This window comes from Caretta caretta, chromosome 4 (assembly GCF_965140235.1).
Source record: "Caretta caretta isolate rCarCar2 chromosome 4, rCarCar1.hap1, whole genome shotgun sequence".
NCBI classification, from domain to species: Eukaryota; Metazoa; Chordata; order Testudines; family Cheloniidae; genus Caretta; species Caretta caretta.
The window spans coordinates 22,673,202-22,693,339 of NC_134209.1; the positions used below are offsets into that span (position 1 = coordinate 22,673,202).

Here is a 20,138-nt window from a genome sequence, read left to right on the forward strand (position 1 = left end):
TATGATTCTATGGGCTGGGAAAAAATGATGGAGGTAGAAGCTTGCCCAGGCCTGGCTCAGGAGACTGCTGATGGGATACAGAATGTTGTTTCCATCTCATGGCAGTTTTGCTGCCAAGAATTTGATGGTCACCTCATTTCATTTATTAATGGACACCTGTCACTAATGGAGCACACTCAGTACAGAGGCTAAAGCATGAATAGGCACAGAGTTTAAACTATCCTCTTCCATTTAGAGGTGCTCCCTTGAAGTCAAGATTAAGGAAAATTAGTGGGAAAGCCTTGAGAAGCTTCTTTATTCTGGATGAAATTCCCCTCTGTGGCACTGCCTGGGGCTAAAGTGGGATTTACATGGTACAGAGGTCTTGTGCTGGCTGGCTGACAATGGGTGGATTGCAGCCTCTGTGCATAATAGACAGATGCATGCAGTCTCCCTGGCTGCCAGTTTCATTTCTTTCATGAGCACTTGAAAAAATGAAACTAGTCTTGGCAGCACTCATTTCTCTGTTGCTCTGTTCTCTGAGTACAATAATGGGTGTGTGTTAAATCTGATGGAAAAGTGCCATAGAATTTAACAGGGGTGAAACCAATCTAAAATGAAATGTCCAACAGAAAGCAGCAGTAGATGGAAGAGAATTATGCTCCTGCTATAGAATTCCAAAGGTTGGTTTTAACAATTCTATATAAAGATTCTCTATTAAATTCTACTGGATTTTTCCATAAGGGATGCTTAGTATTCCAATGTATGCCCCCGAGGCAGTGTGACTTGTATGTAAGCCAAGCAGAGCAGAATTTAAACAATCCCTAGTTGGTTACTGTGTACAGTGTGGTAGATAAATAGATTAATGTATGATGGCACTTTTGTTTTTAACCCACCCAGTTGGATAGCAGATGAATGGGAATACTGCACAAAAACCTGTGGGAGTTCTGGTTACCAGATCCGTACTGTGCGCTGCATTCAACCTCTTCACGACGGCGCAAACCGCTCGGTCCATATCAAGTACTGTAGTGGGGATCGCCCTGAGAGCCGCAGGCCATGTAACAGAACGCCATGCCCTGCGCAGTGGAAAGCCGGACCCTGGGCTGAGGTGGGAAAGCAGTATTATACAGTATATACAGATATACGTATATCTTTGGAGCTGGCAGACCTTTCTTTAGCAGTAAATGAACAGCTGTACCTTTGCCGGTCCCACCTGCCTGCAGTGTCAGCACTGCCTTTGGGTTAAAGGCCTCTGGCTGCAACTTTATTGAATTCCAGAGTCTTAAATTAACCACAAATAGTGACCTGGAAGCCCACAGGCCTTGAGGTCTCCATAACCCTAAAAAGCAAAAGGGCTCTCACTCCTCCTGGAATTAACAAAAGAATCACGCTATCAAAGCCTGCAAACCTAGGTGAAAAATTTCATACGAATTTTCATGAAAAAAAATTGTTCTCTAACTTCTCAGCACCGCTTTTGAGATAGCAGAAGTTTTTAGTTGTTTTTGCCTGCAGCAAGACTTTCTGGGAGTTTTTTTGCCAGTTTTTGGTTTATAAAGAAACAACCGAGCCCTGTAGCTAACGGCTGAAGCAATAATCTTGACCTTTGACTTTTCTGGGTTTGGGTCACAGCGTTACTGTTCTCTTCAGATTTCGTACCAAACAGAAGTTACATTTCTGCTGGAAATAAATGCCTGGGAAGGGAATGCCCCTTTACCCTCTTTGTGGACTTCCTACATTGAGACTCACAGTATGAGGAGGAGGCCTGGTAGTAAGGGTGCCAACTAGGAACTCAGGAGATCTGGGTTCAAGTCCCTGTTCTGCCACAGATTTCCTGTCTGACCTTGGGCAAATCACTTAGCCTCTCTGTGCTTCTGTTCCTCGTCTGTACAGTGGGGATAATAGCACTGCCCTACCTCACAGGGGTGTTGTGAGGATAAATACATTACAGATTGTGAGATGTTCAGATCCTACAGTAATGCCGGCCAAAATAAGTACCACAGATACATATAGCAACCTCTGTGAGGCTGCTACTTACCCACTCCTCCAGAACATACAGAAGAGGGGGAGTAGTGCAAGGAACAGGGGAGTTATGTCTCTCCCCCACCTCCCTAGCATAGTAGCTAGCACAGATGGGGAAGAAAGCTGTGCTAAGTAAAAGTCTGGTGCAAGTTATTTTCTCCAGAGCAAGGGGGAAACAAAAAATCAAATGGACTCACTCTGAGAATCACAATTTGGCCCCGGTCTGCTCCCTTTGGCAGTACAGCTTTGTGCTGCCCCATACCCCAGCCTTTAATGCTTGGATTTTCAGAACAGACAAAAACTACTAGCAAAATTCAGAATATGTGACCGTAAAAATTAAACATTACAGGAAAGGAGGAACACCCCACTCTGCCCAACGGCTGCCCCCGAGGCAAATGTCAACCTCTGAAAAAACTCCTATCAAAAAAGGGAATTTACAACATACCCTGAAGGTCACCCATATCAGGCTATTCCAGACGATGTCGCCTTTGTGACATACCTGTAAGATAATTGCATGTTGCTGGAGCCAGGCATAACATAGTAAAATACCTTGTATCTGTTCTGTAGTGTTCTGTGACCTGTGGGGAAGGAACTGAGTCCAGGCAGGTCACATGCCGTGCTGGTGACCAGTGTGATGGAGAAAAACCTGAATCAGTGAGGGTTTGTAAGCTTGCTCCCTGTAATGGTAAGTAAACTTCCTGAATAACTGCACGGACAATGGGAGCAACAATCTATGAATTCCTGTTTCAGTGTAGGATTTCCACATACTACAGAGGTAGGCAGATGCAGACAGAGATGCCAGGGCTAGATCTCATTCTTCTAGGCTTAACTGAAAGAACAAAACAAAAAGATTTGAAGTTCTAACAGAGTTTTCATTTAACAGCTATGTTTTCTGGGCTACTGTGTACAGTACATGGTCTTTTGAAACAAGATGCAGTATAGGTACTGTGAATAGATGAATAATTTTGGGAATACCTAGCTTATACAGTGTTGTGGTGCTACAAAATGATAAGGGCACCATGTATTTCAATTGTCTCATGCTACAAAATATATCTGGTGTTTTAGACCAGAATTTTCTTTCATTTGAAAGGGATCCTGATATCTGACCTTTTAATCCTGCACATAATTGACATAAAAACAGCTAAACTGTGAAACTGACCATATGGAAAAACATGGCTGAGATCTTCAGTAACCAGTGTCCAAAGTCCACTTCTAGCCTCCTCAACAAGTCTGGCCTAATTTTCAAAACCATTGAGCACTCTCATCTCCTGTTAACTTCAGAGAGAGTTACAGGTGCTCAATGCCTCTGAAAATCAGGCTCCTCTCTGAGGGTGCCTAAATATTGAGTTTGAAAATTTTGACCTAAGTTCCCATTACAGAATCTTTCGCACTGATAATAAGGAATCCTGCTTTAAACACTAGGGGGAAGCAGAGCTTTAGCTACTGTACAGAGAAGCAGCATTACAATTCTTCTGTATCTTAAGGGAAAGATATTTCCTTATGCAGTGAGTTTTTTCTTTAGAGACTGAGACTTCCAAAATAAAAGAATGAAGCTTTGATCCTGCAAATTCTTATGCACATGCTTAAATTTACACAAGAGTAGTTCCAGTGACTTCTTAAACATGTGACTTAACTGCAGAGCAGGGGACCGTATTTCTGTTTCTGAAGTGGATCATTTAAAGCATAAGAGTCAGACATGCAAATGTTGAGGGGAAAAGCTTTGTATTCTAAGGGGACGCTGAGCTCTACATGTTACCTCTGTGCAGATCCCCAGCCCAAGGCCTATGTGCTACATAAGTCCCCATAAATGGGCTTATGTGGGACTTGAATGGACTCTGTAGTGACCATCTGTGCAGGGGTGAAATTCACCCCCAGTTAAAGTTCTTTCTGTTTTTATTTTATAAATGTTTAAAATACATCCATCACTCAGGTGGCTGAGTACATGAAGCATGTCTGGGTTAGTCACTGGGAGGTTTACAAATCCCTAGATTGATGCTCCAGGTAGAATAGACCGAACGTATATTAAAACATGATGAAACCCCTATTAAACAAAAACTTAACTAGCAAGGAAAGCTACAGGGCAGTGCTACAGATTTAAGCAGCAGATGTACACTAAGCACTGAACTATAGGAAGATATTATACAGTGGTAGGGCATACATAATTACATGCAGCCAAATCATGCCCCTCTGTAGCAAAAGTGAAGCAGCTGGTATCGATTCTATTCCTCGGCCCTGCACGTGCTGCAGGTCTCTGAATGCCCAGGAACATATTCTGCCTGTGTGCCCAGCTCAAAGATTTGGACCATAATTTTTACTGTGGGGAAGATTGTCAAAGGTTCAGAATGGAATTAAGTGCCCAATTTCCATTAATTTTCATTCAGCCATTATAGTAGATAGTTCTCATTATTCCTCTGGGTCAGATATTCAAATAGAATCTCTGCTTTCCACCCAGTTCTAAATATGGTTTACAAATCATTATGCAGTTATGTTTCTGTGCACTACAATTATTTGATGATAGAATGTGATATAAACTCGTTATATGCATGCCATTTTGATAGATGTAATTATTACGTAAATATCTGATAATTCCATCATAATTAAAATTGGAGCAGTCACCGCTTTCTGAGCATTAAACTCTTGCCATGCAGTTTCAGAGGGTTCCCTTCAAGATTTTTTTCGTGTCACATAGAAAATTACCATTCTGTTTACACACCTCAGTGCTGTATGTAACACATTTTTATTTCTCTTCCCCTGTATTTCATAATTAAAGACATCTGCCATCAACTTTCTCCTCCCATGGTCTTTAAATACCCTCTGGCCTATTTCTGGATTTAGTTAGATTTTCCTTTGGGAACACTGTCTGTAAGTACTGTACAAGCTTTGAGGATTGTATTTACTTTGACAATGCTGCCTTTTCACTGATCTGCAGCATACCTGTAGCATTCCCAAAAATACTTCTACGGTAATCGTTAGGCTCCACTAAAAGTATCCTACAGAAGCAATAAAGATGCCTTAGAGAGCCGATACGCTTTCTCACGTCTTCCTCCCCTAGTTATCATGAAACAAATAACAAAATGTGAAAAGGAGAATTTTTACCATGAAAACCAGCAGAAGGATACAACAGCCTATATACTGAATAAGAAATGGTTGACTAGGTGGTGCAGAATTAACCTAAAAAGTAAAAGAAAGGGACTACGTGAGTACACAGCTCAAAGATTGTACTTATTTCACTGGAAGTAGATAAGTACAAAATCAAATCTTTGCATTATACAATTCGTTTGATAAATCCAAACCCTCTAAAACCTACTTCAGTGAAATCAGCTGTCAGAAAATTCGAACAAAAATCAAGTGCATTGTCTGCAGGTAAAAACAAATTAATTGCTTGGTACTTTTTGATGTAGTTGGCAGCCTCTTCGAGGATGTCTGTGGAACTTGCACTTAAACTAGATGTAAATAAGTACATAAATTATAACTGTATTCTTAACATAAAATTTGCTATGTTTTCCAAAACAACTGCTTTTAAATAACATGGAAGCACAAGTTGTTAATTATTGGTCTGTGTATGCTACACTAGTGTACATGCAAAGATTTGTGTTTTGACATTAGTGTTCTAGTTTGAATTATGAAAAAAGATCCTTTAATTTCCCATGCTGATGTCCTCCTCAAAAAACTTTTCAGAGGCATGATGGTGCTTCATAGACAGGGTTATTGTTCACTGCCAGAGTTGCAGATTGAACAATAGGTTTTCCTAGAAGCAAGGAAGTTTTTATCAATGAAGGATGTCAGGATTGAGCCCAGTGAATAATGAAAATGCTAATATTGGCACAATTTGTCAATGATGTTACTTTGTATAATTTTCTTGTATTTATAAATGATGAGCCGGCTCCTCAGCTGTTGTAAGTGTGGGCGGACCAGTATTGGAATCAGTGGAGCTAAGCTAATTTACAAGCCAACTGAGGAGCTGGCCCACGGTTTGTATTTTGAATTTTAAAATGGCTATTCAGCACCCTGTTGACATGAAGTCAGGTAACCTCCACACGCCCATGAAAAAATATCGCAGTGCAGCCGGCTAATTTAAGAAGCGACTGTACACCCCATCTGTTGCTTATTAAAATGCCAACTACATAAATACTAACTATGACTGTTGGACCAAAAGCTAAAACACACCTATTTGGTGGTTTGGTTTAGTTTTATCTTTATCACCTCTCTAGCTTATAATTATGCCTTCTGCTATGTAAATAAAATCTGTCGCTATCATTGCAAATAAACCGTAGCACATCGGAAGCAGTCTGTTAACGAACACTTTGTGCCGGTAACTTTCAAAACATTGGAATAGTTGTTTAGGGCACCAACCAACTCATTTGTCTCTCCATTAAAGTATTTCACAAGAGTGAACAATAGTAAGTTTGTAAATTCTCAGCCTAAGGGGATCCAATCCTGCAAGGTGTTGGACTCCTCCTGCTGAATGCCCTCACTGCAGGCTCAGACCCAGCGACCCTGCTGTGACAGTGAGCTGCACTCAGGCCTATATGGTGTTCCATTGAAGCCAGTGGACGCCGAGGGTCTATGTGCATAATTCTCAATGCAGGATTGTGGCTTTCGGTGCCTATTCAAGAAGTGTGTAATTCAAATTATTTTTCTGGCTATAGAGGACTACATTTTATAATGTCAGCATGGTAAAAAGGCTGGAATTTCACAGCACACATCCATGTAAGCTAAATATTAATGCGATCAATGCATATGAAATTGAGCTATTATATATAAATTCAGTACAGTAGAAATTACCAACATGTTAGTCTAATATACAGGGCAGGGGGAGAATTACCCATCTCCTGATTTCGGAGCTCCCCAAGGAGTACTGTTAATTTCAGGTTCCTTGGGCCAAATTCTGCCCTGCTGTCTGTCTCTTATGTTCACAGAGACTTGCCAGAGGCATAAGCCAAGGAAGAATTTGGCTCCTGCCCCTAGACAGGACAAAAACATTAAAAGCCATTCGAGCTCAGCATAACAGAATTACTGAGCTGCTTGTACCTTGATATGGCTGATTATGCCAGACTGCAACATTCAGTACCTCTCAGGATTAGTCTCAGATCTGCAAACGCTAAAGCACGTGCTTTTCTTTCTTTTAATTCAGTTGGATTATTCCCACTCTGAAAATAAAAAGCGCACGTAAGTTTCCAGGGTCAGGGTCTTAGACCGAGAACAAAAAATGACCTCCACTAATTTACAACCACCATGCTGATTTTGTCCAGTGCGTCTGCAGCCTCTGCACTTCTAGCTAAATAACCCTGTTCTGTTGATAAGATATCTCATGCATGCTCAAAGGAAAACTGGCATCTTGTGTGAGCCCTCCCAGGAACGTACATCCCATGCACCAACCCTAGAGGAAACTTAAGGCTTATGTTTGGCAAAAGGATTGCTTGGGTTATCAGTTATATTTAGGTCACTGAAGACCTCAAAAACATGGTTCATTTAACTGCCAACATTTTTTTTTAAAGAACACATGAAAAGAATCTTTCAGAGATACTACCCGGGATTTCCTTTCCTTCAAGAGAATGTCCATTCTGGGCCAACTCTTGTTGACAGAGGGCAAAACCAGAAGGGATCATTTCAACTCTAATTATGATGATGTGTAGGACTGCATCTGCTATGGTGTGGAAGAGCTGCCAAATTTTATGCAATAGCATATTCTGCATATACTGTATCTCGCCTTCCCCAAGCATGGGTCATGCTTTTCTACATGCAGAGCGATCTGTTTTCCTGTGCAAGGGAGCCAACACTGTCAAAGGTGTCCAGTGATTTTGGGCACCTCAGTTTGTTGGTACGCAACTTTAAAGGGCCTGATTCTGAGAGGGCAGATGCTGCACACTTTCTGAGAATCAGGTCCCCTTCCAGCATCTCAAGTTGGGCCCCCGGTCATCAGTCACTTTTCAAAATGTAGGCTTTGGCCTCTGAACTTTTGAAATGCCGCCCTGCATGATTTCCCCAGGTTTACAATCAATATTGTGCTTGTTTTGCAGATGAGCCCTGCCTGGGAGACAAGTCAATATTCTGTCAAATGGAAGTGCTCGCACGCTACTGCTCCATCCCCGGCTACAACAAGCTGTGCTGTGAGTCTTGTAGCAAGCGCAGCAGCACCCTCCCGCCTCCTTACCTTACTGAAGCTGCTGAAACCAAAGAGGAAGTGATGTTCCATCCTAGTAACCTACATCGGGCCTTGGTGAAGCCGACGTCTTTAGTACCTCAGCACGCAGAGGTTGCTGATGAGAACAGAAGTTCTGTAGGCAGGATGCCTCCTGTGGAAGAGGACATAGATGTACTTGTTTCTACATCAAATAGTAAGTCCAAAGGTGCTGAGTCTCCCCAGAGGAGAGCTTACCAAGCAGGAAATCAGACTTCTAGGCTGATCGCAATGCCATATCAGTCACCTACCAAGATTGGCAATCTGTCCCCATAATGCATCCGCCTTGGCAGCCGTTGTTCCCATGGTAGCAGTTAACAACACTTCTGCAGGTGCTCTTTCTCCAGCTAGAACCTCAAAGGAAAACGAGAAGCATGTTGAAAAGAGACATGCTTTGAGATCATCTACAGTGGAAAGATAAAAGTGAATGCAAAAAGGAGGATAGTAACAGAAAGCTTTTATTCAGGACACAGTGGTGCGTGCTGCTTTCCAGAAGCAGGACTCTCTACAGATCATTTTAGTTGTAAATAAAAAACAAAAAGTGCTGGTTCACTTTTTAGTTGCTGCCATCCTCCTACACTTCATTATCTGGTTAGCTTGAATGCATGGGAGGAAAGCACCAAAGAATATTCACATCAATGAAAGAAAGTTGCCGAGTATGGTGGTCATTCTCTAATACAGAGCCTATTTTGCACATCAGCTAATTGTTTTTATTTTTAAAAGATCACATGTAGGGGTGGAAAAAACACCACCACCACAAGAGGTACCAAAAGTTTACACTTTTACAAAATATTTTTGCAGTGGAACAACAGAATCCACGAGACTTGTATTGCTAATTTATCTATATAAACAAATATTGTATGAGCAAATTTTCAGCTGTTGTGTATATACTGTATATTGCAGAAAATCAGTATTATTTTTAAGAGTTTTGTGCTGTCAAACAATTGTTTACCTATGTTGCATTTCTGGAGGTTTACTAGGTGCCTGCCATTGAGTACTGCCTTCCTTACATTCCGGGAGTTGATTTTCAAAGCAGCATTTTAATCAAAAGAGGAGCTCCATTTTAATATAGATTACAGCTACTGACCGTAGGAAGATTTTTATTTTTAATATCAACAATGTGATGCTTTCTTTTTGGGGGGGTGGGGGGACACTGCCATCTTACTGGTCCAAACCTACTGGTCACCTACCAAAAAGTCTGTTCAGCAGCATAACACCTTTAATCACAGGTAGAAGAAACTGATCAAATGGGCCAGTGAAATCAATGCTAACACCCCTACCCTCTACTTAGCAGGCATTCATTAGGTCTAGAACTCGCAGTGCCTTCTCTGAATTTTCCTTTTGCCTAAGAGGGACAGACTAGTGTAGTAAGTGAAAAAGTAACTGTGTATATGTTGTAAGTACTGTACTGTTCACAAGACAAATGTGAGTTGTGTGTTCTGGATGAGCTGTTTGTTTCTGAAGCTGAAAGAGCATCACAGAGCTAGAATAGGCACTAACAAGAAGCAGCTGTAACCAGATTTAAAATGGATGCTTTTCCTGTTTAAAGCATGGATTTAAAGGGGAGAGAGATATTTATTTTTCAGCATGGTTCACCTTGAAATCTCCACAACCACAATGCATCTGACTGCAATAATTGCTAGTAATTTATGTCAATAACCATCTTTCTCAGTTCAGCCAGTCATGCTCTCTCCTGTGTATTGCTGTAAAGTACTTGTATATAGGATTGAGAACTAAAGATATTTATTAAAAGTTGAATTCTTGATAGTATTTTATGTACTAACTATTTACACTAATAGCAGTGACTTTTTTGCCAAGATAAAATAGAGAGATGTAATTAGACACATGTACGTGCTATATATGCGTAGAACAGAAATTTAAGCTAACTAAACTACTGTAGATGAATTGTTGATCTAATTTCTTTTTTAAAAAAATATCTTATGAAAATGTTTTTTTCTATTACAAGCATCTTTAGGTTTTTTAATAGTTTACTAAAGTTTGATGTGCAATTTTTGTGCTGTCTGAGCAAACTGTGTAATAAAACAGTGAATCTGTAGCACTAAAAACACTATGAAATATATGAGGACTCCATGGATCACATTTTGGAAACAGACCAAGAAGCGAGTATAGTAATTTGGCAGGATTGCAGAGATGACGTTAGAATGCAAATCTCTTTCAGGAGACCCGAAGGTAAATTAGAATGTAGGTAAATTAACCCTCAAAAGAGAATAGGATCATGTCTCTTTTGCATTATGATGTTTGTAATCTAATCCACTGAAGTATTGACTCGATGCCTCTAAAGAATTGCTGCTACTTTTATGCAAGGCTTTTGAAGGTCTAAAGAAATTAGCATTGGATAGATTGTGTACAGACAATCCCTGAGCCTCAAACAGACCAAAAGGATATGTGTTTGCTTTCTTGGAATTCCCCAGAAGCCAAATTCTCTCGCTCGCTCGCTCTTTATCTTTTACATATATACAATATGGATGTAGATACTCCTTGTACCTTTTTGCTTTCTTTTCTACCAAGCTAATTTCTCCTTCATTAAAGTGTACACTACTGATACTGTTTGTTGTATTGGGGAGCACCTAGCAATAAAAACTTTAACATGCCACTCTGTACTGTGGTTTGGTTTTTGGCTTAAGCTTCCTCTCCACAAAGTGGAGGCAGATTTATTTCTTTATCAGGCTCTTTGTCTTCTTGTAAAATATGAATTTGAACGTATTTCACTTAAATGGATTCAAAAACACAGCCAGCCTCCTGGGCCACCTTGAACTAGATAGCAGGCCTGGGGATACCAAACGGCAGTCACAAAGGATGTAGGGGCAGATCCTCTCCAATCCCAAGTTCTGCTCAGCACAGGAGGGAACGAGGCTTCTTGTGGCTCCCTGACTCTGTAGGCCAACAGGTACCAGCCCCAACCCCTATGCAAGTCAGAGCAGCCTAGTCTTACAGTAGCCAGGTATGGTCTCCAAGGGTACATCTGCACTGCAAAAAAAGGCCCACTGCAGCAAGTCTCAGAACCTGGATCAACTGAGTTGGGCTTGTTCTACAGAGCTAAAAATAGCCGTGTAGACAAGGGCTCAGGCTGGAGACCTACCCTCCTTGGTGGGTTTCAGAGCCCAGACAAGTCTGACCCCAAATGTCTACACCGCTATTTTTAGCTCTGTAGCCAGAGTCCTGCGAGCCAGTTGACCTGGGCTGTGAGACACGCTGACATTGCCTTTTTTTTTTTTCAATGCAGCCATAGCCTAGGCCATCTACCAGCTGAGAGTCTGTGGAAAGCACCAGTGTACCACCCCTACCACCTTGACATGCCTTCTAAACTTACTCCACCCATCCCCTGCCAGAACAATTCTCAGCTGGCCAGGGAGAGCTTTTAAGTTTGCACCACTCAGGCATTGGATCAGGGAACAGTTCCTGGACCCCACCCCCACCCCCCCCACACACAATTTTTTAGCAGATGCATTTGTAGGTTTCAACCTTCTGGCACTTCTCCCTTTTTTATACTTTCAGTGCGCAAGGGTTATGATCAGAGGCTTTTTAGATGTTATAATCCCCAACTTTCTCAGTTGACAGGTAAAGATTTCTAACTGCAATTGTGAATCTAACCCTTAATTTCTCTGTGCTGCTCACGTCTTCACTTTTAAAATGTGGATAATACTTCCCTGCCTTATGGTGATGCTGTGAGGATGCAATCTTTAGTGACAGTAATGAATAATACAGGTATTCAGATAATGCAGTGGGGGCGTTAGCATAACATGGAAGCATTAGATGTAAACTTAGGTTGTTACTGCTGTATGCATCCTGCAGTACTGCAGAGGTAAAGATTTCTAGTTCAGCCTTTGCTGTTAGAGTTTAGATTGATGAACTATGAAAAAAAAAGTCCTAAAATTATGCCATTCCAAGAGGGTCCTGCAAAATTCTGGTGATCTTTCACAACTATGTTCACTTCTAAAGTCCTGAGTTCAACGTTAGTGTGACCTCTAACCAGCATTTCATTTAACATGTAGTTTTTCCCAAAGAGAGATTACCTTGTGTGCCACAAGTGTTCCATATGCACCGCCTCTGAGCACTATCGGACAGTTGCCTGAGTTTCTGCAGGATGTACTGAAACAAACCGGGTTCGGCGGCACGAGAGGTGTGGACACACACAGTGTAGCCACGGTTGTGAGACCGATAGGCTGCAATGCAGACACAACTCAGGCCAGGTTTGGTGTAACATGGTCAGATGTGAAAGTCTTGAACTGCATCCCAAAGCCCAGTAGACAGATCCTGGCTGTTGCCAGACTGCACGTAAGCAGTGAGATCAGCTGACAATTCTATTAAGTTTCTGTTGTGAATATATTAAAGATGGTAACAGTCTTTACTGATCTGCACCTGATTTTGCTAGCTCTACTGGGGGATATTTGGGTTACAATTATTTATTCTGATTTTTCTTAACAAAAGCCAAAATCAGAAAAAAGAAACGATCAAGAGGTCATGTCTTAGTCATTGTATTAGTTGTATACTAGCAATGGTTTAGTCTTAAAACCATTGGATTGATGTATTTATTATTCACTTCAGCATATAATCATCTGGGAAAGCGTTTGCTACTGTATTCAGTCATGAATGATGTTTCTTAAATATGATCCTCATGGTTTTAAGCCAATGCAAATAAGTCTGACCTAAGCATCTAATCGGAATTGAAATCCTGCAGAGAGTAATGAATTTACAATTGCATAAAAGAGGATTTATTTTAAAAGGATTCACACCCATTAAAAACCTCGCTTGAATGTTAAGAAGCCTGATTAATAAAAGTCCAGCATTCAAGCTGTTAGGATAAATTACCTGCAATTAGCAATAACAAGGGTGGTAAGTTTTAATATTTTTCCAATTGTGGAGACTCCAACAGAGTCATAGCTGGGATTTGTCATCTTAAAGGGCCAACAGCTAATATATCTATCCCATGAATTGTCATCTTTCTGAATTGGGAAATATAAATTGTAATATTTCTCTTGCAACCTCAAAGCGTTATCACACATTATCATCCCAAACTGTCACAGTTTCAGAAAGACAGCAGTCAGTTTTCCATGGGATAGATATATTAGCTCTTGGCCCTTTCAGGGCAGTAGAGAGAAATTCTTGAAACTTAACCCCTGGACCATGTTCTCCCCTCTGGTTATGTAAACAGGGTGCCCTAAAGCTTAAGTGATTCCCTAGGAAGGTACCAGAGCACCATCTAGGGCTAATTTAGGAAGACTCCTTTCACTTTAGGACTTCTGAAGCTACATAGAGCATGTCCAGCTTTAGGTAACTGTGAAGCTGTATAAAGATTAATGTAAAGTCCTGTTTTTCCCCAAAGAAATCACATATCATATATTTTCCTAAGTAGCCTTTCTGTAGGATCACAGGGTTTCATACGAATTGGCACCTTGAACCATAGTGGAAGAAAGAACAAAAGCTTTAAGTTCCATGTGAAAAGCTATGATCAGAGACTATTAAGGTAAAGAAGTGCGGCGTCAGAACCAAGTGAGTCTACTGGAGTAACTAGCAATATTGTAAAGGCACCAGTGTTGATGAAAATCCATGTCTTCATCAGGCTGTGAAAACACAGAACTAGGCAGAAGAACAGCTGCCGAGGCAAAGGGCACTGATTTCACTTGCACCAGTTTGAAGTCAGCAGAGTCAAACTGGATTTAGTGGAGTCACTCTGGGTTTACACTTCTGTGAGTGATCGCGCCAGCTATGTTAATTTAAGACTCCATCTTGCAGGACGTGAGAGTGGTGAGACACTTGTAAAGCTGCTGAATGTGGTGCTTTGTCACAATCCATTAACTGAAGGGTATGGCTATTGCAGGCAGGTGACATAGCAAGAATCCTCTGCCTAGCATGGTCTCAGGATGCAGGATGGGAGAGGCTTTTTCAGAGGAACTCACTCTGCAGGGCAAGGCAGGCCAGGCAGAATGTCAGCTTCCCTGCACACACTATTTCCATTCACTGGATTGCTGTGAAACACCTACGCCCTCTCTTGCCCTCTTCGGCCCTGCCCTCCTTCCCGCCTCTGCTCCCCAGTGCTAAACTCCCAAGAGCTCACTCACATACAGGTTTGCTCCCTTTGCTGAGCACTGCGTACATTTCTCCAAACTGTGCCAAAGCCGCTCTGCAGGGACGCCGCGCAAACATCGAGACCTGAGTGCTTTGGCTTTCCATCAGCCTGCAGGATCGATCTGTAATTTAGGGGACAGACATGCTTTATGAGAAAACGTCTGTGTAAAAACATCAGCCTGCAGGGGCATGGTGCGCCTTCCTTAGCTGTGCTGTCTGGATGTCAAAGGACAAAAGGCTCCATCAGAAGGAACATTATTTTATCCAGATCGGCGCTTTCTGGAGGGTGACTGATTGGCTGAAAGCAAATAGATATTTTTCTGCGCTCCAGCATGGGAAAGGAATCTTTGTTTGTGAGTCCTTGCTTAAGAAAAGTCACATCTCATGAAGCTCAGCTGAACAGCATCAACCTGTGACTATCGCACAGCCCAGAGTGTCTGAAGGGATTCTGCCGGCTGGTTTTGCTATTCTAATTCTTGGTGGAGTTATAACACTTGCAGGGCTGCAAGAGAATATGAGGGGCTTTAAGGTTTTTGGATCCCATAAACTTTCTCTGAACATATGGGTCTCTCATTTGGGACTGGTTTCCCCTTCCCCTGTACGTAGAAAATAAAGTAATAATTTCAGTCCAAGTAGTGTCTGTCTGTATTTGACACCACCCACTACATGATGCAGCTCATCTGGTATGTGATCAAACATGATGACTGAACACGTCCTTGTAGGCAAATGAACTGTAGTCTTCAGAGAAGTTTTCTGTTTTGTAGGAACATCCAAAGGCGTTTGGGGTAGGAAGGTTGGTCCGGTGGATAGAGCACTGGAATGCAGCTCAGGAGACCTTGGTTGTGTTCCTGGCTCTGCCACAGACCTGATGTGTGACTTTGGCCAAGTCACTTAATCTACCCTGGCTTCAGACGTTCCCCATAGGTGAAAGGGAGAACACTTTCCTATCTCACAGGGGTGCTGGGAGGAGAGAATTCATGGGTGCTTATGGGGCACTGAGCCCTGCAGTGATGAGGGCCACACAACCACCAGGGCAGATTTCTTCTTTTTCAAATGGATGCATTCCTTGAAGTCACAGCTTTCCCATTATAATGAACCCCTCACTTCTCTCCATGCGCTGTCGCCTGAATCCTCCATGAAAGGAGTGAGTGGTGCCATAAGGTGAAGCAGGGCCATGAATAGGATGCCAAGAAATAAAGTGAGCAACCATGGGTAATAAGGATGTACCTGAGAGCCTTGAGATTACGGCCGAGCTGCCCTCAGAGCACAGCCACATTTGCTATAACTGTGTATATGTGCAGTTGTTTCCAGCAATATTTCTGCACACAGGGGATGTTTCTCAGAGGCAGGCCAGGAAAGCCATCCTATAGACTCTTGGCTCATGGCGCTTTTCAGAGAAGTAATGAAAGCACCAGACCTTGCCTTAAATAGTTTACAGCCTAAATTAGACAAACAGAGCATACTTGGGCCTGCCTCAGCACCTGGTGATAGACTAGATGAACGCTCAAGGTCTCTTCCAGCCCTACATTTCTATGATTCTATGATGAAAGTACAAAGAAAGCAATGACCAAGGGACAGAACACATGTGTAAAGGAATCCCTTGTACCTGCCCCCTGATCCTGAGGCAGGCTCTTGTCTATTGTGCACATTAGAGGAGCCTCATGACTGCTTTAAACTATTCAGTTGTCTATAGCAGCTTTCTTCTTTTAGGTGATACATTTTTATTTTGAAGCTGGTTATGGGATTTATGGGTACTTCACAACAAAGCTTTTCAATGATAAATTAGCACATTTGCTTATTTTTATTCTATTCTTTGGCCCATGAAGAGGCTGTTCCCATGGTCTGGACAACCCATAATTGATGAGGACCACATTCTGAAAGAACTCTTTCCCAAACCACCTCTTCTGGCCTTCAAACAAGTCCTCCACCCTTGCCCAGCTCATCATCAGAAGCAAGCTCCCCACAGACCAGGCCACACCAACTCCAAGCGGTATCAGACCCTGTCCGAACAACAGATGCAACACCTGCAGACATGTCTCCACTGCTATGATGATCGATACCCCGCTACAAAATCCGTGGGTCCTACACATGCTTATCCCAACATATGGTGTACCTCATCCAGTGCATTAAATGCTTCCACAACAACTGTGTGGGTGAAACCAGACAATCACTATGCTCTCAAATGAGCAGTCACAGAAAAACGATGAAAGATAAAAACACAGTATCACCCATGAGTGAACACTTTTCACCAAGCAATCGCTCCATATCCGACCTCCCAGTCCTTGTCCCCAAAGGAAACCTGCATAACACCTTCAACAGATGAACCTGGGAACTTAAATTCACAACTCTGTTAGACACTAAAAAACATGGACTTAAAGACACTGGTATTATGGCTCATTACAACAATTTGTAACACAGCCGACTACTTGCTATCCCTTATTTACCTACTTCTTCTTTAAGTGGTCTCCTACAGCATGCATGAATCCCTTATGCTTACCAATCTGTCCTAACTTTTATTTAGCTGACAAACTCTGGTTACATTCCCTAGACCTCAAGAAGAGCTCTGTGAAGCTTGAAAGCTTGCCCCTTCCACCAACAGAAGATGGTCCCATGTACCTTGTCTTGCTCATATCACCAGACCAACACAGCTATAACAACACTGCAAACAGAGAAATTAAAGGCAGATCTGGCCATTTACAAGTGTTTGATTAGTCCCGCCCTTATATTCACCAATTTCTGATCCATAATTGATAAATAATATGATAAATGCAAAGTAATGCACATTGGAAAACATAATCCCAGCTATACATATAAAACAATGGGGTCTAAATTGGTTGTTACCATTCAAGAAAGATCTTGGAGTCATTGTGGATAGTTCTCTGAAAACATCCACTCAATGTGCAGTGGCAATCAAAAAAGCGAACAGAATGTTGGGAATCATTAAGAAAGGGATAGATAATAAGACAGAAAATATCATATTGCCACTATATAAATCCACATAAACCCACATAAAATACACCCACACAGCTGTGGTCGCCCATCTCAAAAAACATACATTGGAAAAGGTTCAGAAAAGGGCAACAAAAATGATTAGGGGTATGGAACGGCTGCCATATAAGAAGAGATTAATAAGACTGGCACTTTTCAGCTTGGAAAAGAGGCAACTAAGGGGAGATCTGATTGAGGTCTATAAAATCATGAGTGGTGTGGCGAAAGTAAATAAGGAAGTGTTATTTACTCCTTCACATAACACAAGAACTAGGGGTCACCAAATGAAATTAATAGGCAGCAGGTTTAAAACAAACAGAATGAAGTATTTTTTCATAGACTGCACAGTCAACCTCTGCAATTCCTTGCCAGAGTATGTTGTGAAGGCCAAGACTATAACAGGGTTCAAAAAAGAACTAGATAAATTCATGGAGGATAGGTCCACCAATGGCTATTAGCCAGGATGGACAGGGATGGCGACCTTAGCCTCTGTTTGCCAGAGGCTAGAAATGGGCTACAGGGGCTGGATCACTTGAGGATTACCTGTTCTGTTCATTCCTTCCGGGGCACCTGGCATTGGCCACTGTCTGAGGACAGGATACTGGGCTAGATGGACCTTTGGTCTGACCCAGTAGGGTCATTCTTATGTTCAGTTTGAATGCCCCACACAATGGGATCACACCACTTTGCAAAGGCAATTGCAGAGCTACAATTCATTTGCAAATTTAACACCATTAATTTGGGCTTGAATAGGGACTGGGAGTGGCTGGCTCACTAAAAAAGCAGTTTTCCCTCTCTTGGTATTGGCACCTCCTCACCAGTTATTGGGAGTGGACAACATCCACCCTGATTGAATTGGCCTTGTCAACACTGGTTCTCCACTTGTAAGGTAGCTCCCTTCTCTTCATGTGTCAGTATATTTATGCCTGCATCTGTAATTTTCACTCCATGCAACTGAAGAAGTGGGGTTTTTACCCACGAAAGCTTATGCCCAAATAAATCTGTTAGTCTTTAAGGTGTCACTGGACTCCTCATTGTTTTTGTAGACAATGAGTAACTTTCTACTCTTGTACAGGATCTCTCTAGGTACTTAGATGGTTCCCATCACTTTGAAACTCTGAGCATCTCACAAACACTAACAAACATATCTTCACAGCATCCCTGTGGTGTTGAGCAGCATCTTAAAAACTGGAGGGGACTTGGGTACAGTAAGATTAAGAGATTTATAGATTCATAGATTTTAAGATAGAAAGGACCATTCTGATGATCTAATCCGACCTGCTGCATAGCACAGAGTTTCACCTGGTAATTCCTGAATCAAACTCATATGCTGTAGCTCAACCAGAAGCTAATTTTTAGAAAGCCATCCCATCTTGATTTAAAGATTTCAAGTGCGGGAGAGTCCACCACACCCCTTGGTAAATGGTTAATTACTGCCACTGTTAAAAATATGCACTTGATTTCTAGTCTGTATTTGTCAAGCTTCAGCTTCTGCACCTTGTTCTGCCTTTGTCTAAATAACTCTCTACTATGAAAAATCTTCTGCCCATGCAAGTACTTATAGACTGGGATCAAGTTATTTTTTAACTTTATCTTTGATGTGCTATATAGATGGAACTTCTTAAGACTTGCCCAAGGTGTCATAGGAATTCTGTGGGTTCATTTCCTAGTTCTTCCAATCTCCCAAGTCAGTATAGTGCTTTAACCTCAAGATCACCCTGAGTTTCACTCATAGAAGCAAGTTCCAAGAGATGAGTATAATTGCCCCTAGATAATTCCCCTTTTTATTGGCTAGTTTTCCCCATAAGCATGGCCATCACTGTTTGAATTTCAGTTCATTTTAAGGCAAGTTAAATCAAGTCCTCATTAACTAAATACCTTATTCAACTAGGTTGAGGAAAGCCAAACTAGATGTAAATATACTGACTTAGGCCTTGTCTACACTTACCGGGGATTCTACATGTAGCAATTGATGCATCAGGGTCGATTTAGCAGGTCTAGTGAAGACCCGCTAAATTGACCACAGATCGCTCTCCCGTTGACTCCTGTGCTTCACCTGAACGAGAAGCCCAAGGGAAGTCAACGGGAGAGCCTCTGCAGTTGACATCGCGTAGTGTGGACTCTGCCATAAGTAGATCTAAGTACGGTGACTTCAGCTATGTTATTCACGTACCTGAAGTTGCGTAACTTAGATCTATCTCCCCCCGTAGTGTAGACAAAGCCTTAGTCTCTAGGCATGCAGTTGTTGAAAGAAGTAAAACAAAACAAAACCAAAGGGGTGCGGGGGGGAGTGGAGAGATGGGACCTTGATGTAATATAACTATATTCAGAACTGTAAGCTTTTTCTGAAAATTGCTCCCTGGCTTTGAAGGAAGAAATCAATGAAACAGCTGAATCTATGTAACTGTAGTGTAAAATGCTTTCTGTATCAGCACGTCTCAGCTCCTTTCTCATCTTTTCATAATGCTTGGGTATAGATTGCTTTATGGTTAATGGACTGTGCTCTAAATTACTTTGGTCATTCTTCTCAGTATTATATTGCAGGATCCTTCTAATTTATTGTTCCTTTCAGTCTGCATGCAGTTGGAAAGGAAAAGCATTGTGGATCCAATTAGCCACTTGGCAGCTGCACTAGATAGTACAATAATGGTTTCCTTATAAACCAAATATGTCAGTTGGTTCAAGATAGCTTTAGCCATTAGTTGAGGAGAATGAAACCTTCTGATGTACTCCGTTGAGCATTACATGAAAGGTATTATGTAGATATAAAAACTGATCAGGCATATTTGTTGGAGAATCTGGATTCCCCCCCCCCCTTACAAATTTTGCAAACTTAAAAACTCTGAAATTACACTAAAAACCATTGTGAGATGCATCTTCTTAA

General features: G+C 41.7%; 1 protein-coding gene across 1 annotated transcript in view; it reads left to right on the forward strand.

The window, feature by feature from the left end:
- The window catches only part of ADAMTS3 (ADAM metallopeptidase with thrombospondin type 1 motif 3), a 194,825-nt gene extending 185,797 nt beyond the window's left edge, over positions 1-9,028 (forward strand). The window contains 4 exon segments of the mRNA XM_048847260.2: positions 880-1,087; positions 2,566-2,683; positions 8,019-8,452; positions 8,454-9,028. Of these exon segments, the coding sequence (XP_048703217.2) occupies positions 880-1,087; positions 2,566-2,683; positions 8,019-8,452; positions 8,454-8,600 (907 nt within the window). The 3' untranslated portion in view covers positions 8,601-9,028.
- The last annotated feature ends 11,110 nt before the right edge of the window (positions 9,029-20,138 follow it).